At 34.0% G+C, this 25,851-nt stretch overlaps 1 protein-coding gene across 3 annotated transcripts in view; it reads right to left on the reverse strand.

The window, feature by feature from the left end:
- Positions 1-1,082: 1,082 nt before the first annotated feature.
- Positions 1,083-25,851, reverse strand: part of LOC142342844 (uncharacterized) — a 39,143-nt gene continuing 14,374 nt past the window's right edge. The window contains exons 6-12 of one of the 3 annotated variants that reach the window (XM_075394463.1): positions 16,667-16,794; positions 10,864-11,017; positions 10,347-10,505; positions 4,047-4,826; positions 3,003-3,603; positions 2,178-2,287; positions 1,421-1,573 (exon numbers count right to left, since the gene is read on the reverse strand). In XM_075394463.1, the coding sequence (XP_075250578.1) occupies positions 1,546-1,573; positions 2,178-2,287; positions 3,003-3,603; positions 4,047-4,826; positions 10,347-10,505; positions 10,864-11,017; positions 16,667-16,794 (1,960 nt within the window). In that variant the 3' untranslated portion in view covers positions 1,421-1,545. Of the gene's footprint in view, positions 1,574-2,177; positions 2,288-3,002; positions 3,604-4,046; positions 4,827-10,346; positions 10,506-10,863; positions 11,018-16,666; positions 16,795-25,851 lie in introns of all 3 variants that reach the window. The other 2 variants (XM_075394464.1, XM_075394466.1) reach the window with 2 other exon arrangements.

The following is a 25,851-nucleotide window of genomic DNA, read 5'->3' on the forward strand; positions in this document are numbered from 1 at the left end:
TTTGTTTCTTGGCTCTTTTACTATTGTTACTAAGAGATTTCCTAAAATGATTGAGATTGCAAATTTGTACATGTTAAAAGATTTCTGTTTTATTTTTAAACTTTAATATTAATGTTAGGTCCAATTGGCTTAGAATTATTGTGAAATTGGATATTTTCGATGCTCTTAGAGACAGATTTATGGTTTTAACTGCTTCACTGCAATTTTCCCGAAAATTTTCCATGAACATTTTTTTTTATTTCGCCGGTATTTCTTTTTTTTTTGTAGTGGTATGACCGATACTGGATAATAACAGGACTCAATTGCTTTCTATGAAAATATATGTGAACAATATAGCGTTTTCAGTAATTATTTAATCATATTAATCACTTTGAAATCATGTTTTCAAAAATAGAAACGTAATTTTGAACTTCGCACTTTTTTGCATTTTTGTCTACCTGTTACCCAGTCGCATTGAGGACAGGTCAAAAATCTTTTCTAATGAAGTATAGCTTATTTTGTTTCGTTTAGATTTTATCTGATGCGAGTTCTTATTTTTCTAATCACATTAACGATCCTCCTTGTTGTTTCTAAAACAAAATTGAGCATAAAGGTTAAAACTTTGATAGATGCATTGTAATGTTTTGGAAAAGACTAGATGCTTTCCAGTGAATGATGTGAGAGATATTTTCTCCATATTTGACAGCTATGATTACAAATGTTTATCGCTTAGCACCGTTTCCAACAATTGCTACAAAATAGGAAGAAATGCCTAGAATGCAATGAATATTTTGATTTATTTAATGAAAACTTTGTTAACCGCGAACTTGGTTTCTGCGAAGTTTGCAGTGATTTGCCAGAACGAGTTTCAAGTGTTGATCAGTAACTCTCCAGTGTAGTACACGTCTTGAATTGCCAAATCAGAACTGATACGTCTTAAGACTTGTGAAGACTTGCTCAAGACTGTTCATGTCTAAATCAAGTCTTGGCCAAGACTTGACAAGTCTTGATTACAGCACATTTTAAGACTTGATGTTCAGTCCGGGTTGCGGCAATCTATTCATTTTCACACCTAGTCACATACTGCAACCATCGCCCTACCTCTGATCACGCAACTGAAGCTAAGCTGTCTATGAAGGATGCTATAGGATTCAAAACAGGGTTAAGGCGGTGTCCAGTTGTTAGAGGGACTTTGAAGTGATTTGCAGTAAAAAAACGATTCTTACCATAATTCTGGGTTAAACTGTGTGCACCCATTAAAAAATTCGCAACCAAGATTGTCCTATTTGTCCAATCAATAATAAAAGCTGTTTAAAGATTTATCATTTATAGATGGAATTCGAGATCTGGAGCGGACTTCCTTTATGTAAACAACTTTTTTTTAATTAACTACACTATAATATTACAATAAAGTTATAATATAAAATACCATTAAGTTCATTTATAATCAATCAATCTAGAGTGACTTAAGGACTGAGCTGTGGTGGTGAAGAAAGTGTTGATGGCTGTGACTGTGACTGTGGGAGGGCAGTGCATTGTGGTGTGCCACCTGGTTCAAGTGGTGATTCAGATGTGACTCATAGAAATCTGCTGTCTGAAATAATACAAAACAATATAACCTTATCAAAAAGCAACTTTAGAGAACATTTGCCTCTCGAAAATGATAATCAAAACAACTAAATGTTTTACAGTTCTCAATGACGGTACATTTCAAACATTTCCTGGATGAGGTTTCAAAATTTTGAAAAAAAAATTATAAGTCCGTGTAGTATTGTGGAGGGGGCTTTAATAGAACATTTTTAAATGATGCAGCTGAAATCAAATTTTTTGGGAGAAAAACCCGCAGATGTGAAACTAAACACCCATTTATAAGCGTCCTACTGTGCATATTTTTGCGCTTCAATTAGAATTCAAAACTTTGCGCAATCCCAGTAATTATTTGATTTTGCTGACACTATTTAATTTTCCATTTGTCAGCATACTTCAGTTCCTCATTTCCAATTATTGTTTCAGCTGATTATAAGACAGTCCAGTTCAAAAATATCATGATTCATTGCGGATTTACTATGAAATTTCAACCCGGGCAATCAGCAAACACGATGACATAAGGTCATGGTAGAGATTATCACACATTTGAGGGTAGGTTATGGAGAAGGAAGGAATGACATGATTGCACAATGTTAGCAATGTATACATACTCAGTGTGCTGGGCGAGGGGGGCGGCTGAGCCAAGAGCACCTTGGGACCCAGTGCCACCCCCGAACATATCAAGGTTGTCACGAGAACTACTCTCGTCCATTGTGAAACCCTACACGCATATTTCAGTAAATTATATTGAAAGTATAAACCCTGATTCCGGGGTCGAGTCGATATGATTAAATATAGCTAATTGAGTTTCTTTTAAACTCTTAAAAAGCTATGCATCGCCTTAAATTCTTCAGCCAAAGACTTGCAAATTCTTAACGCTACCATTCAACCAATAAATTGTTACAAATTGAACATGCAACTTGAAAGTTCTTTGAAGTTAACCACCATTCTCGTCCCGAGGCGTGAAATAATTTTCCACTGCCTGACTCTATAAAAATTATAAAAATCACTTTACGAATGTGTTAAAAAATTGTGAACATTTCTGTTAGCAACGTTCAATTTCTGTTAGCATTAATAGTTGAATTAATGTAAGAATTGAGCTCTTATGTGCGCTTTCAAAAGTTAATAAACACTTAATCCCATTCGACAAATGTTTCACAACAGTTAGATGGTCATTTTACAAAAACTATGGTTTATGCATCCGACTTTTGACCGCAGAAGATGAATCATTGCTCAAATCAGATCTATTAACTAGTTACAATGTTAATTCAATAACAAAAAGTGACGCCAGGTTTCCGATTATACCAAAAGAGGAAAGTAGCAAAACTATAGGTCACTTTAAGATGAAACCCAAAAACATAAGAGTGTGCAGATATTTAAATACCTTACAAGAAAACCAATAAATGAGCAAAGTATTGTTCAAGTTTTAAGCGTACCTTCCATTTAACTCCTTCTAGAAGCGTGAAAGAAACACTGGAACCAAACTGGTTTCCAACCGGTTTCTGCTTTGGCATCTCAAACAAGATCTGGAACTCCTCCGCAGTTTCCTCACTCGAGTTGCCAGATTCCAAAATATCTATCCCGACATCTCCCATTTTATCAATCAAACCTCTGTCTTGAGTTTGACCGGCTCGTTTTTGACTTTTGACCTCTTGTCTTTTCTTCCAAAATGCACTCCAAAATTGCAACAACTGTTCTTTAATCACATCGGCCGCTTGGACGAATTCAGACACTTCGTCTAAACTGTGACCTTTTGGTTGGGTTTTACAGCTCGGAGGCGGGCCACGAATAAAACTATGCGATTGTCTGACAATTTTAGCAGCTTGTTCAGTCGAAGTTTCGATTTGAACTCTGGCGTCCGAAGTTTGAGAGTCGACGTAAATGTTGACGATGCCGTCAAGTTTTCGGCTAAGAAGGACATCGTCGTGTTGGTCTTGATGGATGAATTGTGTGAGTTTGTATACTTCTATGTAAAATTTGAGACTGTTTGCAATGTAGGGGAGCTCTTGATCTGCACCGTGCTGATTTAAGTATTCACTGAAAAAAAAAGAAGAAAACTAAGGTATAAAATCATTAAAAGCGTTCAGCCAGAATTACTTACATTTCTTACTTCTTGGTCATTTTTCCCCCGGAAAATTAGTTCTTTTGTTTCGACCCCCCCCCCCCCCCCCCGCCCCCTTATTTTTACACCGACTTACAATTAAGTTATTTGCTCTCATCGCAAGTTACTATGTTTCTTTCGTTCTACCCACATTGTGCGTTATGAGCCCAGCTGAACCACGATGCTTTAGATTTTCTCATGCACACTGTAAATTTAGTGATAGCTGTGCGTTGAACCAGACAGAGAAAAAAAATCAGTTTTTTGTTAATTACTAAAAATGTTTCTCGCGCCGTCAAGTATCAGGCGTTTAAAATACAAATTGCATTTGAAATTTAAATCGCAAATTATTAATATTGGCAAAAAAAATATCTGAACTCACTGAAACTGAGCAATAATATCTCTGCACTCTTTCAGAGTTGTCTCTTTGGAAAGCACCCTTGAAAATGTCTCTCTGTCTTTTTCCGTAGGAATTGACCGGATACCCGCTTGGGCTGCAGACTTCGAAGGCAACCCATTCTCCACTCTTCTCCGAACCCACATTGGAGGAATCCCAACGTCTGCAGTTTGGACTCCTGACGTCAACTTTCCAGGAATCAATGACGTCTTCTTTGCCTTTGTCTGGCTTTCGGTCCACTTTTGACCTTCGTTAAAAATCTTGACAGCTGTTCGGAGAGTTTTCTCGATGTAGTCTTCAAGTGACTTCATTCGCTCGGCTGTAAGTTTCTCTTTGACGAGATACTTTTTGGGTAAGTTAACCCTCAAAGGGGCGTAGGCATCAAGGTAAGTTGTATAAATTAGCTGTGATTGGACATCTTTAACTTTAGCTGATTGGTGAATTAGCTTATTGTATTTTTGAATCTCAAGAAATAATCTGAATAGTAGAAGAGTGTTGAATTCTTCGTAAGATTCGCAATATTTCACAAAATTCCGGCTCAAGCCCTGCCATTCAGGATTGAGGAAATCTTTCACACTAGAAAGAACTTTGACCTCGGCGGGTTTGTCAGATTTTCGTTTCTTTTCCTTTGTTTCCTCATTTTTCGCTTTCTCATTTGCTAATGTGTCTGTGTGTATGCTTTTTTCGACCACGACAGTCTTTTTCTGCTGTTTGTTTTGCTTCTTCCGGCGATGAGCTTGATTGCGATAGTTCTTCTGTTTCTTTCTGCCAAGATTAAAAAGAATGTTGATCTTTCAAAAAACTACAGCTTTTAGTTTTTTCTAAAGCTAAACAACACAGATTTACGGAAGAAATTTTTGTCTCAGCTGCATTCCTAACTGAACAGATTCTACTCAAAAGCAACTTGGTATTCAATCAAGTCGTTGCCCCTAAATAAACTACTTTTTTACTTTTTGCTTTCGGAAAGTGATCACTAAGACCAAATTTTTCAAGTTTCATAATTTGTTCAAGTTGTTCACTATAATTTGTTCACTATAATTTTTCCTTGAAGTTTCCTTGCATATGTATAGCTTACTTATTTTTTGAGTTTAAATTTGCAACAAAATACTCGAAAACAGCCTTTGGTTATCAGAGGGAGGAAAAAACTGCAATAATTTTAAAAGAAAGCGTCGATATCGTCTATTTTTAAAGACAGAAGTGATGGTACTGAAACTTAGACAGAGAAACCCGACAAAATTAATGTCAAAAACGAAATTATTTTTGCTTAGAAAAACCAACAGCACCGATAAAAAAAGAATTTATTTATCTGGTGTGAGCTTATGTTAAACAATAATATTGAATTAAGTAAAAATAAACTCAGCACCAGAAGGGACAGGCAACGAGGCCGTCAGGCCAGCAAAAAAACCTGCCCTAAGAGAATTTTGAATAATATTGATCATTTAAAGACATTTAAATTAAATACAACAAATTACTGCAGATGAAAAAAAAATCCTAACGTTGCATATAAACAAATTAAGTTTATGACAATTTAATCTTGCATCAAAAAAATAATAATATCTTACGGCAAAAAGACACTTGGCAAACATACTCTAAGACTTGTTTCAAGTACATTTAAACATAAAAAAAATCAGTCAAAAAAAATTAAAATATATCTGCAAATGCGACATCAACTAAGAGGAAAAAAATACAAGTATTCATACACACTTTTATTTTCACTAAAATAAGACCCGGTAACCACGACTTTCTCATCGCATATCTGGACCATAAACGGCATTTAAAATTCTTCTAAATAACCAGAAACAGAAAAATTTGAATAATTCCATTTTTGCTGAAAAATTTTCTAAGTATTTATCCAAAAAATCGACAAAAAAAATGCCATGTTCTCGGATTCCAGAGGTCGTACGAGGCTCATATCTGGGCATAAAAAAGCGATGTTAAAAAAAATTGGTGCCAGCCCCACCCCCTCAGGGGCAGGAAGCTGGCACCAAAAATTGTTTTCCAAGAAAAACCCAAAAATCACAAAGTTGCACCCCAGCATCGTACACTTTTTGAAAATATAACTGATTTTATAATTTCCAAAGCAAGCTAAGTGTCAAACCAGCAACACAGAGCTAGAGAAAAGGTATTATTATTATTTCAAGAATGCTGAAAACAACAAAGAAGCAACAAAATTAGAAACTAAAAACATGTCTAACAAGTTCTGGGTTTTGCAGAATATAGCACGTTTTTATACTATGGTAAAACTTTGTTACTTTGGAAAAAGTCCACTCCATCATATCATCTGGAAGAATTTGATTAATTCGCAGAAGATTATACAATTTAGTGGCACGATACTTAATTGAGTATCTTTCAATTTGAAGCTTACATAAAGGTTCATGCAGAAGTTGTATTTTTGAAGATCTTGTGACTTTTTGTGATGAAAAAACAAAAAATTTATTGAGCGAATCAATTGAGTGAATTTTGAAGATGGATCTTAACACAAACTTCAAGAGCTCATATATATGAAGTTCATAAACTGTTAAACACTCATTTTTCAAGAAGATGTCATCGCAACTATCACTTTTCTTTCTGAAGTATATCTATTTTAAAATTTTCTTCTGCATTAAAAATATGGGTTCCTGGGCTTTATAACTGCAACAACCGAAAACAAGAATTCCATATTGAATTATCGGAACTACATTGGTCTTATAGTAATTCATTAGTTCAAATTGAGGCACGAAGCCTGAGCTTAGATATTATACCTGATTGTTTACCGAGTCTCGTTTTAACATATTCTATATGCGAGCGAAAAGAAAGCTTATTATCAACATACACACCAAGGTACTTACAAACAGGCTTGACTAAAATAGGGCACGAGTTAAATAGGAAGAAATCATTGGAAGCACTAGGTTTCAAATTCATTTGAATTGTTTTGGATAAATTTAACGCGAGTTTGTTTGCATTCAGACATTTACCAAGCATTAAGAGGTTACTATCGAAGTGATCTATTTGTTCATCTACAGCCATTAAGCTAGTGTCATCGGCGAAGAGCAAAACCTTTATATCTGGGCATGCAGCTGGCAGATCATTAATATAGATCAGAAACAGAAGAGGGCCTAGTATTGAACCCTGCGGGACTCTGTGCTCAATTTTTCGCCACTGAGATGAAACTCCATTGACTTCAACTCGCTGATATCTATCACTTATGTGGGAAATTAGCCACGCTAAGCAGTTACCTCTGAAGCCTAATCTTTCTAGTTTAGATAGTAGAATGGAGTGATCAACAGTATCAAAGGCTTTCTTTAGATCTAAGAAGAAGCCGATTACTTTTTTACATGAACGGGAACTGATATTTTCAGTTAAATCAACTAGGGCATCAATTGTGCTATGTTTTGCTTCATAGTCAAATTGTTTGTTATATAAAAGAGAAAAACGTTCCATAAAATGATACATTCGATTATATATTACTCTCTCAAATATTTTACTCCAAATTGTTAGCAGACTAATTGGCCGATAATTATTTACATCAGTTTTAGATCTTTCTATGAACAGGGGTATTACCTTCGCTTTTTTCAACTTATCGGGAAAAACACCTTGATTCATGGACTTGTTTATTATGTAAGTTAAATATGGTGCAATAATTGTACTCGCTGTTTTAATTATTAGATTGCTTATATAATCATCATCCGAAGAGGATTTGTTTTCTAGATTTTGTATGAATTCTAGGATCTCTTGTTCAGTTGCAGGAACGAGATACATTGATTTCTCTACTCTTGAAATTTTAATTTCTTCCGATGGTGGCAGATTTCGGATAATATCTTTTGCTGTACTAGTGAAATGATCGTTGAAGGCCTCAGCTATATCAATTTGGGATGGCTCATTATCATCTGCTTGTAGCACATCTAAATAGGGAACAATGTTTGCATTTTTTTGTTCACCTTTGATCTCATTTAATAACTTATATGTCTGTCTTCAGTCTCCAACACACGATTTAAATTTATTGAGGTAAAATTGTTTCTTAGTAGTCTCCTCTGCTTTTTGAAAAGTGTTGCGCTTGTCCTTAAAAACTTTAAGATAGTCGCTATTATGGGGATTCATTTTCCAGTTTTTGTGTGCCTTATTTCGTTTATTGCGGAGGGATTTCAACTTATTATTATACCATGTCGGGGTTTCCTTGTTCTTATTTGTGCATGTTTTCAATGGCGCAAAAATATATAGAACCTCCTCAAAGATATCTGTAAAAGAGATAAAGCAAGAGTTGACTGAATTACTTGATCTAATCTGCTCAACGCTGTTTTCTAATTTTTCATGCATTGTTTCTTGAAAATTCTGGACTTGCGAAGGATTCTTAAGGAATGATGTATTACGATAGGCAACTTTTTTTGATTTTAAAGCTGTTCGAATTGACCAATGTAACATAGTTGGATAGTGGTTGGCAATTTCCTCGTTTTTTAGAACACATATTTCACTTTTGGATACATTTTGAAATATAAAATGATCAAGGCATGTTGATGAGTTCATTGTTACACGTGTTGGTTCCATTGGTCCAATTTCAAAGCCATTTGAATCAACAACACTTGAGTAATTTTTTTCTAGCAGGTTTTCTTCCAAAATATTTATATTGAAGTCGCCACAAATTATGAGAGGAGTTTTGTTTGAGCTTTTAAAGCTTAGAAAATTATCAAGAGCATCAACAAACTCAAGCTTCTTCGCTTTTGGTTTATTATATACAGCGGCAATAAAAAACTTGTAATTATTGCACGCAATTTCGCCCATTACGGCTTCATCAAAATCAACTTGATGCTTATTCAATAGGTTACATGAATTTTTCACTTGAATCATAACACCGCCGCCTAATGTTGTCCTATTTTTTGCAATATATTGGGTGTATCCATCTACAAGAAATATTTTCGGATCATCGTTATCAGTCAACCAAGTTTCAGTTAGACACAAAATATCTGGTGGAGACTCAAGACTTAAAACTAGTGCTTCCAATTTTTCAAGGTGCGATTTCAAAGAGCGAACGTTAACATTAAGCACAGATAAAGATTTTAGTTTAAGTTCCACTTTCAGATGTTCCCCATGTAAAATATCCGGACTTAGGGAAGCATTGTAGTACATCATTTATGTTATATCCCAAGTCTAGACCAGAATGATAGAGATCATTAACTTTATACAACTTCTGGTTATCTCTGCGAATACCGTGAATTGTCCCTTCTCTGGTCCATACTCTTTCAAAGCGGGCGTCTTTCTGCATGATCTTAACAAAATTCAGTCTAGGCTTCGTAAGGTCTTCATACACTTTGACATCTTTGAACACTTGAGAATTAACCGTCGCCTTCTTGTTTGGCATTATTGATACTTTGGCAACTCTTCTGGCAAAGCGTGCAATAATTGGCTTAGGTCCTCTATTTGACGGCAAGCGGTGAGCGATGGAAATATCTGACTCATTAATTGGAGCTCCAATGGTATTCGCTAGTGACACTACATGTTTCATCGTCACTTCCAATTTTTCAGATAATGGTTTACCTTGCGCATTTCTTTCGATGACCTCTTCGATGCCTACAATTCGAACGTTCTCGCGTCTATTGTACATCTCGAGGGCTTCGGCCTCCGACAGGGACCTTAACAGAGATCTCTGTTCAGCATTGCCAACTTCATGGTAGACTTCTTCCATAATACTCGTCTTCAGATCTTCCATCTCTGTCTTTAGCAGTGTCTTCATAGAGCTCATTACTTCCGTCTTGACTTGATCAACGATAGTTGGAATCATTTCCGCAATTGCTTCTTTGACTGTTGCTTTTATAAGGTTAACCAGTTCTCCTTGCTCTTCTGTAGGACTTAGCTCACAGTGCTTTCTTTTCGGATCTTGTTTCCCGATAGGCGTTTGATCCATGTAACGTAAGGCTGGTGGTTGCAGATTTGTATCAATGTTCAAAGAATCACTCGTAACTGTCGCAGATTCACTCATTTGCCCTCTCTGAAACTATTTAATAAGTTTATCACAACAATTAGGCTAATACAAGTATTCATACACACCTTATTTAGAACTAAACTTTATTTAGAACTAAACTTATCACAACTGGTTAGGATATTGAGTTGAGTCTTTACCTGGCTGTCCAGCTTTGTTTGCATAAATAATTTAGGGATTAATATTCAAAAGTTGAAATTCGCGTCTTTGGGAAAGATTTTCTGGTGAAAAGTTTGAGGTGGAACATATAGGTGTCAAAAGATATGAAGTTAAATTATGGGGGTGGGGGGGGGGGGGGTAAATGATTCAGGGTGAAAAAAAGTCGAGCCCTATACCTGTAGTGTTCAATGTCTTGGGCAATTTGAAATGCTTTCTGCAATCTCAGTTGTTTCTCATGCAATGACGCTTCTTCACCTACGATTCCTGCCGCGCCTTTGTTAAGTGAGGTCATTGATGACTTTTGGTTCGATATTGACACGCCACGTGATCGGAACCTAAACATATAAGAACAGCTACTCCAAGAAAATGTAACCCCTAGTCCGAACCCAACCCCCTTTGTTTTCCCAACGAAAATAACCATTATCATTTTTTTTGTGTAAACAAACAAACAGTCGCACGCTTTTCCACAGATGATAATGGGTATTCCTCACATTTTGATATGCATCATAATGCAAATTGGTTATGAGTTGTAAAAATTAAAGAGAGGTGATCAAACTTAGCCATTATAACTTACTTTTATAATGGTGTTAAAATATTAATAATAATAACTGGTCTTCAATGAAACAGTTCCAACAATCCTATATCTGAGCTAACCAAGGTTACAAAACCATATAGTCGGAAAACATACTGTACCTCTCATCCCTTTGACTGTCCATATCTGACATAGCAGTCTTGGATGCGCCCTTTCCTGCAACGCCACCTGTATCTTCTGAGTTGGAGAGAAACAGTTCAAAGTCGAGAGAGGACTCGAGTGTCTCAGAGTCCTTCACTGCGTAGTTGATCCATTCTAAATCAACAGTGCGATCAACTTAATATTAAATAGCATAACTGTGCATACCTAAGTTTGTAACGACAGAGGTTGACAAAGCTAACATAACTTAAGAATAAAGACGAATAGATCGCGCAAAGTGCAATGTCAAAGACGGGGCACTCACCGAAGGGAACAGTGAACAATTTTTGAAAGTTAAACATTCAAAGTTTCAGAGGATTTTTAATAAAAATTCAAAAAAATGGCATTTTTTACCTCTGGAGTAATCATAATCATTGATATATAATTGAGCAAAATTTTACATAATCAAAACTTGTTTGGATTGAAAAGAGTAACGAGAATAATACTTTAATCTTTTAACTCTGAAAAAGCAGAAAAACAATGGTTGACCCGGAGCGCATCGTCAGATAGATTCAGTACTGGACCAGAAAACAAATCATAATGATTTTTAGGCGGGCCATTACTATGTTCAGGTCCGAGATTTCACTGTTTAGTATGATTTTAGTAAGACAAGATGAGTCATCAACTGACTTTTGTCTGAACATGAATTTTGTTAATTCGGTTTGCGGTATGGGCATAAACAAATTCTGTCTGCCCTGGTTATGGGCATATTAAAATGCCGCCTGGTTTTGATATGCGCATAGCGTACATAATTACCCGCGCTTTCGCGCTTCTATTTGCTCAAGAGCCAATTATCCCGCGTCTCCTCTCTCTCTCTCTCTCTCTCTCTCTCTCTCTCTCTCTCTCTCTCTCGCTATCTGTTTTGATCGTAATTAAAAATACATGCGTTTTCAATATACATGAATTTATGTCAAGTTGCAGAAATTGTTCTGCGTAACAATTCAATTTATAGGCTCTGAAACTATGATTATAACTATATGATTATAACTATGATTTTGAGTTATAGTTTTTGAGTTTGTCGCATGCATCTAATTTGAGTTGCGGCCATTTGAATTGAGCAGACTGGGATGTTTCTTAATCGACTCTGGGCAGACTGGCAAACGTATTTATACTCTTATTTGTCTGGTACAGTACTGGTTACAATTGAAAGTCGATGGTACAGCGCTGAAACTCACTGTGAGCAAGGTCCGGGGACCAGTGTGCATACTAGCTTCACTATCACAGACAAAAATAGAAAATATAGCTTATCTTCAGGTTGCTAACCTGTAATGAGAACTCTAGTTAATCTTTGGGTAAAAAATTTCAATTTTCATTATTATCCTCCGAGCCAAGTACACTACCATCAAATTCAATTTTAAAAAAGTGTTCTAGAGTAGGGGCCAGAAAATTTTCGTATAGAGACAGTCAACGAGATAAAAGAAAAATACAAAAAACATCATATACAGGCATTAATCACAAAGCTGAAAAAATTAGCGAGAAAAGAGTCGGAGCCATCAAAACCGTCAGCAAATCAATGAAAATGTTTTATATGTTCAACAGGATCTCTTTTCAACAGCAACGAAACCTACAGTTCATCTGACATTGTGACAAAAGACTAAAACACACAGCACAGTAAAATGGGGTGTGGTTGAAAAAATTCACTAATAAGGCTTCAAATGACGTCCTTAGAGGTTACTACACACATTATAACCACTAACAAAAATTCAAAAGAAAAAGTTACACCGATATTGGCCGGCTTGAGTTATGCCAGCACCTAAGCTCAACTGTTGACACTTGCGAATGAGAGAAATTTAGATAACGCAAAACAAAATGAAGGGCGTAAAAGACAAAAGTGCAGTTCATCAGACCTGACATAATTGGGATGAAAAACACAAAAAATGAAGGGGTACAGCGTCCCAATACGATCAGAATCATTTTTCAATGACACAATCCACAAGGAAGCCAAACTGGCCTCGCTATCTTTACGCAGCTGTTAAAAAACTTAATTGTTCCAAATATTTGCGTATTAGATAATTTGTCAATAAAACCTTAATGAAAAATAAATGCTGCATTTTCGATAATCATTGATTTAAATTAGCAAAAGGCCGGCAAATGATGTTAATAAGAAGTTATTTAATATGAATGGATGGTATTGCTTAAACTAAAACAAGCAAAGCGGCTCGGTAATGTGCAATACCACATAAGGTTCCGACCCCGCTTATTCACAATTTTGGCATAATTGTCTACCAAATGAGGAACAGTTAGAAAAACCCCAAAATATTTTTCAAAAAGCACAAGCATTTTTCAAAAAACTGCGTATGAACGATAAGATAACCACCAAAGCAAATAACTTAGTGGAGTAAAAATTGAAGCATTAGATTGCTGTGATATGTCAATTTTAAGAAAGCGAGTCAAGACAAACAGCAAAAACAAAACAACAGCAAAAACAAACATTAATTCCATCACAAAGTTTATGTCCGTTTTAAAAGAACAAATTTTAATAACAAATTCAGCATACCTGAAAAGAAACAAACTAACTTATAAATCACCAGAAAAGATATGGACCAGTCCATAAGAAGGCTTGATAACAATAAGACAAAAAAGAACAAAAACAGTAAAGTTAAAAAATTCGCTTATTTTTCAAAACAATTAACTTCAAAGTAAGGAAAACAATTAGAAATCAAGTAAAATATCCCAAAGGTTTACGACTGCCATTTCTTCTATAGAAGGGCATCAGAACTTTTCCTTATTCATTTTTTTAAGCGGCTAAAAAGAACAACAAGAAAACAACAAACGAAAAAACAATTGAAATTTGCCAGAAAACGCTGTCCAAACCGTCAAGCCTTTTTTGGCCCTCGAAATATATTCGATTGCGCCCTCCTCAAACACCGATAACGTAGAATGAGGCCATTTATTAGTGAGACTAGGTAACAAGTAGACAAAAAAGAGAAAAAGGCAAAATTATGTAATAATTTTGATTTTTATTTTCGAAACAAAATTATATCCCAAGTCATGGAAGACATTATTTACGAATTCAAATATTTGACCTGTAATTAACGAGATTAGGTAACAAGAAGAAAAATAAAAAGAAACTTGTGAAGTTAAAAAGCTTTTATTTTTAGTTTTGGAAAACGATTGTTTTCAAAGTCATGAAAGCCATCAGCTATTTACTAATATCAGAATATCAGCTGATCTATTCGTCCATGAAAATCCTGTGAAGCCTATCACTATACAGCAAATTTCATACGAACGAAATGACAAAGTAAAAATGACAGTTAAAGACGAAATTAAAAAGTTCAATTAATTTCTTCAAGAAAGAAGTTTCGAGGCCGTTAAAACTATAATCTATGTCTTTCAGGATTTTAATATGTCCAATTGTGTTTTATTTTGAACGCTAATAACGTGATATGAGAACTGTGAATAATGTGATAATGCGACTAGAAAACGTGAAAAAATGGCAAATATCTGAAAACAAAAAAGTCTGAAATCTAGTAGTATCTAAGCCGGAAAACAAAAACTTCGGGCTTAAAATCGCAATCGAGACTAAATTTTAAATCAGTAGAATGAAGAAGCATTCTTTCTTTGCTTACCCTAAGCTACAAGTTGACCAAATTAAGAAAAAAAATAGAGGAAAAGTTCATTAAGCCACTATTTATTTAAAAATCAATCATTTTTAAAGTCGAAACGATCATAAACTTTAAAGTAAAGAACTAAATGCATTAGCTTGGAGCCGTTTAAGAAGCCAATTGGACCTATCACTCCTGAGTTTTGATTTGATATGTTCTGCTCCTTTTTATTAAAAAAAGGTCTTTTTTCAAATAAAAACCGACTGATTACAATCCGAATACTTTTTGGATCGTAACAGTCCAAGATTGGCCCAAAACTAGACCTGCTAAAGCCTATTGTCCGTTAGGAACAATTGATTTTTCAAATGTTGTAGATATAGATAGTTTGTTAGTTGAAAACTCAAAATTAAATTCTTCATTTTTGATAATCAACGAGTAAAGTTAGAAAAAAACGGCAAAGTGTTAATAACAGAGCACTCTCAGCGGAAGTGGAAGTAGGAATAACCACATTCTGAATCTATCAAGATTGTATTAGTGTTGTTTTGGGGTGCACTGCCGGCAGAGTTAATCAAAGTGGACTAAAGTAGCTTATTTTGTGCTGTTTTTGATGAAAAAGTCTCAATTTTGAAATATTTAATCCAGAGTTTTTGACCAAAAAAATTAAATCAGAATAGTCAACATTGCTTGTTTGTCTTTGGGAAAAAATTCGGAAAATGTGAACAAAAACAACGTGAATTCACTCTACTTTTCTCAGAAGTTTAAACCTTGATAACTCCCTGTAGAAAACGAAAATTAAAAAAATCTTTTTAATTCCATTTTCTACGCTGGACGAGCTTTCTAATGATACCAGTCTCAACTCTCTACGATGAATATATCCATCGGCGAAAATTGACTGAACAAAAAAAACCCATTTGAGCATATAGTTCCTCCCCCCTCAAGAGGGGTCGGAACAAATATTTGACCCAGAAAACGATTGGTAAAAGTGATTAGAATAATTCAACATATATTAAGTATACATTTAAGTTAAGCTTACATATAAAATAAACGGACTAACCGGAACAGTTCATGAAAATACGAATTCATCCCCTGCAACAAATAAATATTTGCAGAAAAGTTTATGAAGTTTACGTGACGTTTTGACTTTAAAAAAGTAAATGTATAAAAATTGTTCCGACATTGCAAACAGCCACGACTATCATATTGATCAATTCATAGTAGTGTTTAAACTGAAGCACTCGCACAATAGAAAATCACATAGGTCCAAAAAGCAAATTGATTGAGCATGGCTTAGAAATTGAAAACAAAACATTCATGAAAAGAATGCGCAAATATTCTGTCTTCTGTAATTATTTACAGAAATCATTAGCATGTAAAATGTTTGCAAGTTACCTGGAGGCTTAACACCGAAGTACTGCAAGTCAAAGTATTGGTCATTAATGTAAATTCCACCCATTAAATATTAATTAACTCTAATCACGTTTAACTTTAATTAGAAAGCAACTAACTAGCCGCACATTTTCTGAAAGTCTTGAAAAGGTCATTTGAATGTGAGTGTTTTCGCACTTCGCGCTGAAGATATTGTATATTTTATTTGCAATCAACGATCAAGAAAACAAAAAGAATGGCCAAAGCTGATCGTTCAAAATTTCAAATCTGGCCCAAATGTGAGCACAGATTCAGCTGAGATTATTATCTTTCAAAGTGGTGAAAGCTTTTGACAAGCTGACAAACGAAACAAAGCGAAAGCTGTTGCCAAATTACTCGTTTTTTGATACCGTTAGTGTGGTAATTTTAATAACTGTTATTCAGAAAACCTATAGCTAAACCTATGTATTGCAAAAGATTATCTCCATTGATGTCACTATAATCAAACCCCGAGTGGGTTGTTATTACAAAAAGAGAGTAACAACAAGAGATGTGGGTCTAAATAGCTGTTTGAATTATTCTAACTTAATCGTAAAACTATCATAATTTTGAAATTCAGCTCTGCTGAAAAAGTATTCAGAATGTACGCTTCGGTTTGCAATAAAAAATTGATCAATATTTATTTTTGCAAACCAGGGCGTAAACTCTGAATTGAAGTTTATGATAATTTTACGATAAAGTTAGAATAATTCAAACAGCTATTTAGACTCACATCTTTTGTTGTTACTCTTTAGGTCAAAAACCGGAAAATGGAACTGTTAAGTTTTAATGACAGCCCATTTGGCTATGGACTAACGTGACTTGAGCTGGGTGAGTATGTGTTGGGTGATAGTTTTGAAGACATGTGAACACTTTCCATTCACATCTCTGCTGTTGGCACACTGCTCTAAGCTCCCTCTCAGCTGCTCTATCTGGCCAATGTCCCTCAAACAATCCCAATAATTTCAAAATTTTATTTGTTTCGACCCCTCTTGAGGGGGAGGGGGAACTATATACTCAAATGGGGTTTTTTGTTCACTTATGTGCGTTCATATTCAGACTTTTGTGCGTTCATGTTAAGACTTTCGTGAGCTTTTCGATGATTCCAGACTATCTAATTATTAACGCACGACACCCTCAGACGCATGTGTCATATTTTTGCAATGCTTTCGTATGTAATGGCTCGCACTCTAAAGCTGGCAGGTGCATAACGTACTGGGTGGGAGGTGGGACAATGTGGCTCAAACGAGAATAGCAACAGATTGTACCCCCAAAGGGACCATCTGCCATATGCTGTACCAATGTTTGTTTGATTATGCCTATTATTTGATATTGCAGTTTTTAGCATTTGATATGACATAACCAAACATAGCCAGCAGACTGCCGGAAAACAGCCGCGATAGATGCTTGTGGCCTTCCATGAATTGAAACAACTAACGAAATGAGATAAACAGATCGACCACCAGTCCTTTAATAGACCACTAGACTTATTGGGTTAGATTCGGACCGTCAATTTTATGACACATACGGTCCATAAGGACAAAAACCTAAGAGATCGTTTTCAAAATTGATATATGAAATCAAAAAACACAAGACTAATACTCAAGAATTAGGGCATATACGTTTAAGTAAAGCTCCATAAGTGAATTCAGAAGCCATTTTTTGAGTGAGGCATTTCACGCAAAGGACCTAAAAGCAAAAATGATGTCACGCACATAAACTTTTACTGCACAGCAGTAGAAGTCACTGAAGTCATTGAAAAGTCAATTCCAAGAAATCAAGTCGTAAGAATTATCGATGGAGACGACGGAACAAAAAAAAAACACGATGTCCACAATAATAGCCGCTATCGCTTCGCGGCGACCAAATTTTTTTCTTGAATTTTGTTTTCTAGAGCGAGTTATCGTGGTTTAAAGTTTTGTGAATACTAGACCGATTTGCGTTAATTTTATTCATATTTTCAAACTTTTGCCAAAAAATTTGACAATTTTGCTAAAATAAGTAAAGTTATCATCAACAGTACTATTGATTTTTTTTTGAAGACAACAACATTTTTTGGTTATTTTGATTCAATTTTTTGGCTAAAACTTTGGCTAAATATTCAAAATTCGGCTTTTTTCATTAAAAATTGACCAAAATAAGCTGCTTTAGTCCACTTTGATTAATATTGACGGAAACACATATCCAAAAAAATCGCACAACCTTTGTAAACTACAAAGGGATCCATTCCTACTTCCATTACCATTAAGATTAGTTTGGAAATAAAATTTTGCCATTTTTCGCTAACTTTACTCTATGATTATCAAAAAAGAGGAGATTTTTTTTATCTTTTAACTTTCAAAACAAGATCTATAACATTTGAATCAACTGTGTGTTCTCCATGGACAAACAGCATTAGCAAGGTGGATATTGGTCCAATCTTGGACTGTTACCATCCAAAATTATTTCCGATCGTAATCAGTCGGTATATTTTCATAAAAAAATATTTCTTATGTTTATTAAAGAACAGAACTATTAAAATCAAAGCTCACTGTTGATAGTTCCAATTGGTTTCCCAAGCCGTTCCAAAATAATGTATCTAGTTTCTTTTCTCGAAAGATTATGATAGTTTTGACTTTTAAAAATGTTTGATTTTTAATTAAATAATGGTTTTTTTGAAATTTGCCACTTTTCTCTTAGAAAGAAAGAAAGAATATTTTCTCTTGTTCATCTTTCTATTGAATAATAATTTAATCTGTTGTGCAGTTTTACTCGTTAAGTTATTGTTTTCTGGCTTTGATATTACTTGATAATTTTTTGATTTTAGACATGGGCCCATTCCTCACGCTTTTTCTCGTTTTTTCACTTTCACATTCCTGACAGTTCACATATTACTTTATTGGCCTATAAAATAAAGCATAATCGAACACATTAAGGTCTTCTTCAAAGGCTTAGTATATGGTATTTACGGCATCGACACCTCTTTCTCGAATAATTTATTTTTAAACTTTTTACATTTGTCTTCAACTGTCGTTTATACTTTGTCTTTTTAGTTGTTTGAAAATTCCCGGACATTAACAGGTTTCATTGGTTTTCTTTTGAGGAAGAAATGAGCCTATATTCTGATTTGAGTAGATAGGTCATGGCTTTCATGTCTTTGAAAACAATTGTTTTCAAAAATAAAATAAAATATTTTAACTTCGCATTTTTGTTCTTTTTTGTCTATTTGTTACGTTGTCTCGTTAATTACAAGTCACATATAGCAATTTTGTTGTCATGGTACGGTGCAATTGTACAAAACCTTATAATTTTCAAGAATTCGTTATGAATTTTTCTGGCTTCGACACAGGTTTTTCGCAAAAAGTATACTAAATTTTGATTTTGTCTATATTTGAAGTTTTGTAGAAGTAAGACATTTTCCTAATGAGAAAAATTTTCTTGAAACTAAATACCTTCGAATTTTTACAGTAAATTATACCATAGTATGGGCCCATAACTGGTTGTCTGCAGTGGTGTTCTGAATGAAAGAAAATTTCTGAAAAATCCGAACAATATAAATATTGGTGTCTGTCATTAGAAAATCTATAATGATTGACCAATTAAGTAAAATTTCTTGGTAGATACAGTAGATTTGGTATTAGCAAGGGATACAGATATTCTGGTAGCAACACATAAAAGTTTGACAGAGTAGAAGCGTCGGACTAATTTCTATCAATCGACTGACAAGGAGTTGGCTTTGATAGTACCCAGCTCAAGTTTAAGGAGAGTAACCTCCCTTGGTGCAATTAAGAGCGGAGGGAGTGGGCGTAAAAGTTTTGTGAGTAAGAGTAAGAGCAAAAAATTTTTTCGTACTCAGTTGTTTTGGCAACTCATTCACTTTAACACTAGTGCAGAATTTCAGATTATAAAAATGTGCATGGCTCATGAACGGACCTTGTAACAAGTATTTTTGTCTTGCTAGCCTATTTTTTAGTTTTATTCAAGATACCTCTGAAAGAACTCTGCAGGGACCTTGTATCCTTAAATTTAGCCAGTTTACCCAATTTTTATTTATGAAAACTCTAATCAAGAGGCTTAAACTGATCAAACAAAAACTATTATAAAAAGGCAAACAGAGCTCGATTAGTTGTTAAAAAAACAATTTGCGACCTATCAGAACAGTTGTTGGTCCCATTCAAAAACATTTTTTGCGTCGAATGCAAACGTTCTAATGAAAAACATGAAAAAAGATCAAATGTAAATTTCAGCTCCTTCGTACATAACTACTACCACAAATACTTCTTTTATAGCTGAAAACCGAAATTTACTTGAAAGAAAAAAACTAAAAATTCTTAAAGATTGACATCGCACAACCCAGCAGTTAACTCCGTTTCCTAGTCATTCAACGTTGAGTTAGATTCCGATTTCACTGCGTAGGTGTTTTTTTGAAGAGAAAATTACATCTCATTTGAGCATGCAAAGGCCTTCAAAAGTTTGCATTCTAAATTAAGAGCTATTTAGATCACGCAAACAACCTAAAAACTGATGAGTGGAAAAAAGCAACTGGCAAATCAGACTAGTAAAAGACTAGTGAGACCAAAATAATTAAGACCCGTTTAAGAGCTATCATTGCCAGCGGTACCGAAAAAAATCTATTTCCAGAGAAAGTGGATGGCGCTTTCAAGTGCCGAATTTCGTTCAATGCCGAAAGCGCTTAAATTTTGCGAAAGTTGTTTCCACAAAACAAATAAGAGCATTAAAATGAAAAATTGGATTAAAAAATGTGAAAAAACCTACTTTCGTCTGTAACGGCATTTCACAAAATATTAATCTCTTCAATCCTTTTGACGCTCCATTTTACGAATTAATGTTTTAAGATTAATAAAATGAGGTACTATACTGCAATTAATCTACCGCACAATTCTTTGCGGAACGTGATTCCGTCAAACATATTTTGCGGAGGAAAGCAGTTTTCAACACTTTTTTGTCCGCGAAGTTCGAAAGTATGTTTCGAAAGTATGTAAAAAAATGCGTAAATTTTCTCAATAATTTGGTACCAGTACACGCCTGTAATGATGAAAAAACTTTTATGTGAAATTGTTAGCTACTGAATTTTTAAAAATCAAAATTAAAAAATAAGAACACCAGACTTCCAATAAACAGAAGATAACAACGATTTGAACTTGGATTGTTCTTATTATTATTCAAAATTTTTGTTACTCATCGTGAGATTCCAGGTTCAGAATATCAGATTGTGAGTCATCTAAAATTTGTAAATCGCTGCAATTCAACTAAAAATTTATACTAGTTATAAAAACTTTATTTATATTTGACAACAATGGCAGCTAATTTTAAAACGACTACTTTTATATGTAGAACTGATTGCGCTTTTTATAAAACATTATTTTGCCCAAAATTGAGCAACGACATCAGTTTCCTGGAACAGTTTTTCCCGTATGGCAGAGTTTTTTCGTCAGGTATATGGTTATATGGTTGCCAAGTTAGCATGAACTCCTTTTATGGCTTCGATATGGTTGCCATGAAAGGTTTATGGCGGTCAACCATATTTATGGTGTTAAAATATGGCTTAATAAAAGAATCGAGGTGAAAAAAAAGATAAAACTGGGCCAAAAAACAAACGAAAAGGTGCACCTAATTTAAGCCCTTGTGTTTCTAAGGGGTCTGCTGCCTATCCTAATTGTTCCGACCCCACTTGTGGGGGAGAACTATATACTCAAATGGGTTTTGTTTTTGTTCAGTCAATTTTGGCCGATCGAAATATTAATCGCACAGAAATGTGAGTGGTATCATTAAAAAGCTGGTCCAGCGTAGAATTCAAAATTAAAAAGATTTTTTTGGTTTTCGTTTTTTTCGAGGAGTTATCTAAGATTGAATTTTTGTGTGAACACGGGATATCTGTTCACTTTTAGTCTGATTTTTCTTCAAATTAAGACATTTTCTATAAAAATAGTATTTTAAACTTGAATTTCTGGCCAAAAAATGAATCAATTTGTGTTCCTAATAGACTAAAAGCTATAAAAAAGACTAGTTCTGGTCTCATAAGGAGCTTCAATATAAAAAAAAATCGAAATGTATTTGAGAGCTCTTTTTTTATAAAACTTTTCTATTTTTTTTTGGTTTTTTCAATCACCTAGAGACAAGTCACTGTTCATATCGAGGTTCTATTAATTACAAATCTGCTTTGCAGTCAAATGAAGCCCAATGAACGAAAAATCGTTTTCAGGGAATTGCTCATGTTTTTTTTTAAATTCGACTCTGAGTTTTCGTCATTTTAAATGAAATTTTGAATTTTTTTTGAGATTTTACTAATTTTTTGGAGTCTTATGGCATGGATTCATTGACTAACAGTGCAATATAATCCGTAAAGAGATTTAAGTGAGCATATCTAGTGCTTTGAGAGGAGAGCTAATGGCTGTTGAAACTTTCAAAAAATAATTTTTCGAAAATTTTTTTGAACATTAACCAATCATAAACCTTTTATCGTGAACTGTAAGTCAGTTTCTGTGATGACAGCACCCTCTTCCGTCCTACTCTAACCAAAATTGATCTAGCTGGTGGTTTTATCTTCTAACTTTCAGTAATGACTTCAAAGACACAAGATTTCAAAAGGTTTTAAAAATTTTTTTTGGATATTTGCGCATTATTGGTTGCTTTTGAAATTTTATCACATTATCCTTAAATAGACAGCTCCTACTGGCTTAAAAAAGACGTTCAGTGCAACACAGATAAATTTTTCAGAGAAAAGCTTATTGTTCCAAATGGCTTCGACCTTTTCTTCTTGCACTTTTCTACTGATTTTTTGTTTTCGCCTGTTTTTGTTGTTGTTTTCATAGTCATAAGACTTGTTGTGAAGTCTTATTGATCAACTACGCATGACAAACATCCCTATTCTCCTTTTGAAGCATTTTGAGCGTACTTATTAACTTCCGTTGAAATTTACTGAAGTTAATGGCTGTTAAGAATGTAAAAGTAATTTTTCGAATATTTTTCTGAACATTAACCAATCGTAAACTTTTCGTGAACTGTTAGTCAGTCTCAGTATTGATATAACCAACTTGCTTTCTACTGAAACTAATATAAAAATCATTGGCGGTTTTATCTTCTAACTAATGATTATATGACTTCAATGACACAAGAATTCAAAATTAAAAAAAAATGGATATTTGCTTGTCATTGGTTACTTATGAACTCTTATCACATTATCCAAATACTATACAAATTATCCAAACTTTATTCTAATCCCGTATGCTTGGAAAAGACATTCAGTGGATCACAGGTAAAGTTTTCAGAAAAAAGCTAATGTTTTAAATGGCTTCGAAATTTTGTTCTCGAACTTTTCTACTGATTTTTGGTTTCCGCCTGTTTTTATTGTTGTTTTCATTGTCTTAAGACTTATTTTGATCTCTTATTGATTGTCTATGCATGACAAATATCTTTCGCCTGCCATTGTGATTTTAGCGTAGTTTTTGACCTCCGTTAAAAGCTTTTAAGTTTAATGGCTCTTAAGACTTCAAAAGTTTTTCGAAATTTTTTTTGAACATTAACCGGTCCTAAAATTTTTTTCGTGGACTGTTAGTCATTCTTAAAACTTACAGGATCCCTTTTCATTTCTAGTGCAGCCAAGAATAATCTGGTTAGCGGTTTTATCTTCTACTTTTTAGTTTTAAAACTTCAATGCCACTAACTTTCATAATTTTCATAAAATTTTCGGGTACTTTTTCTTATTTTTGGATTTTTTGTAATCTTATCAGATTATCCTAATACCGAAAAATCCCATTTGTTAAAAGAAGACGTTCAACGGATCATATGTAAAGTTTTCAGAGAAGAACATATGATTTAAATTGCTTCGACACTTTCTTCTGGCACTTTTCTACTGAATTTTTGGTTGTTACCCGTCTTTGTTGTTGTTTTCGTAGTCTTAAGACTTATTGTGATCTCTTATTGATTATCTATGCATGAAAAATAAATTTTTTTCTTGCCATCGTGTTTTTAGCGTAGTTTTTGACCTCCGTTAAAAGCTTTTAAGTTTTATGGCTCTTAAGACTTTAAAAGTTTTTCGAAAGTTTTTTTGAACATTAACCAGTCCTAAACTTTTTTTCGTGGACTGTTAGTCATTTTTAGTACTTACAGGATCCCTTTTTATTTCTAGTGCAGCCAAGAATAAACTGGTTAGCGGTTTCATCTTCTACTTATTAGTTTAAAACTTCAATGCCACTAACTTTCATATTTTTTATAAAATTTCCGGGTACTTTTTCTTATTTTTGGATCCTTTTGAAATCATATCACATTATCCTAATACTGATAGTTCCCATTAGTTCCCATTCGTTAAAGCAACGCGTTCAACGGATCAAATGTAAAGTTTTCGGAGAGGAACTTATGACTTAAATTGCTTCGACACTTTCTTCTGGCACTTTTCTTCTGAATTTTTGGTTGTTACCTGTCTTTGTTGTTGTTTTCGTAGTCTTAAGACTTATTGTGATCTCTTATTGATTATCTATGCATGAAAAATATATTTTTTTCTTGCCATCGTGTTTTTTAGCGTAGTTTTTGACCTCCGTTAAAAGCTTTTAAGTTTTATGGCTCTTAAGACTTTAAAAGTTTTTCGAAAGTTTTTTTGAACATTAACCAGTCCTAAACTTTTTTTCGTGGACTGTTAGTCATTTTTAGTACTTACAGGATCCCTTTTTATTTCTAGTGCAGCCAAGAATAAACTGGTTAGCGGTTTCATCTTCTACTTATTAGTTTAAAACTTCAATGCCACTAACTTTCATATTTTTTATAAAATTTCCGGGTACTTTTTCTTATTTTTGGATCCTTTTGAAATCATATCACATTATCCTAATACTGATAGTTCCCATTAGTTCCCATTCGTTAAAGGAACGCGTTCAATGGATCAAATGTAAAGTTTTCGGAGAGGAACTTATGACTTAAATTGCTTCGACACTTTCTTCTGGCACTTTTCTTCTGAATTTTTGGTCGTTGCCTGTCGTTGTTGTGGTTTTCATAGTCTTAAGACTTATTGTGATCTCTTATTGATTATCTATGCTTGACAAATATCTGTTTATTGCCATCATATTTTTTAGCGTAGTTTTTAACCTCCGTTAAAAGCTTTTAAGTTAAATGGCTCTTAGTCTTTAAGTTTTTCGAAATTTTTTTTGAACATTAACCGATCCTAAACATTTTTCGTGGATTGTTAGTCAGTCTTAGTCGTCAATATCTTGTTGTATGGCCTTATTGACAAAATACGAATGGCAAACAAACTTGTTTTCCCATGGAGGCTTCGTTTAGCGTGTTTAGTGGATTGCGTTGAAAGCTAATGAAATTAATGGCATTTATACTACGAGTTTTCTCAAAAATTTCGTGGTTCTAATGTATTTGTTCAGATTTGTTTTCTTGAAATTATATTGATAAAAAAGAAAAATCCTATTGTTGTTAAAAATTAATTGAACATAGGAAAGTTTTTAGTGAAAAATTCATTTTTTAATGCCTTCGACACTTTTCTCACACAATTTTTTTCATGAAATTGCTGTTTTTGCCTGTTTTTGTTCTTTAGGTAGCTTTAAATTGCTGACAAGTCTCCTAAAAATGACACTGAGGATTGAGTTATTGACGTTACCGAAACAGGCGGTAACTTTATAGCCCTTAGTCTTAAATTTTATGATATATATTTTCAAACATTTTACAAACTTTTCAGTTTTTGTTGTTCTTTTCGTTAAATTGTAACTTATTATCATCAATGAGAGGGCACATCCAGTTTCTCGTATCTCAAAAAAAATAACATATCTACTGATAATATTTGTCACCGATGCTTCGTTTGTTGGACAATATGCGTTTTAATAAACGTTTTTTCAGTAGTCATTTTTTGCGTTTCTAATCTTCTTTCAGAACAATCGCGTAGTAACAGCTCCAAATGGTTTACAATTCTGGCCCAAATAAACTTATTTAATATTTCAGTATAATTCCTGCAGCTGAATTAGTAGAAATAAGAATTAAATTGAAAATACGTAATATTCAGATAATAGC

This window comes from Convolutriloba macropyga, chromosome 7, assembly GCF_964194025.1.
Source record: "Convolutriloba macropyga chromosome 7, txConMacr16.3, whole genome shotgun sequence".
Lineage (NCBI taxonomy): Eukaryota > Metazoa > Xenacoelomorpha > Acoela > Convolutidae > Convolutriloba > Convolutriloba macropyga.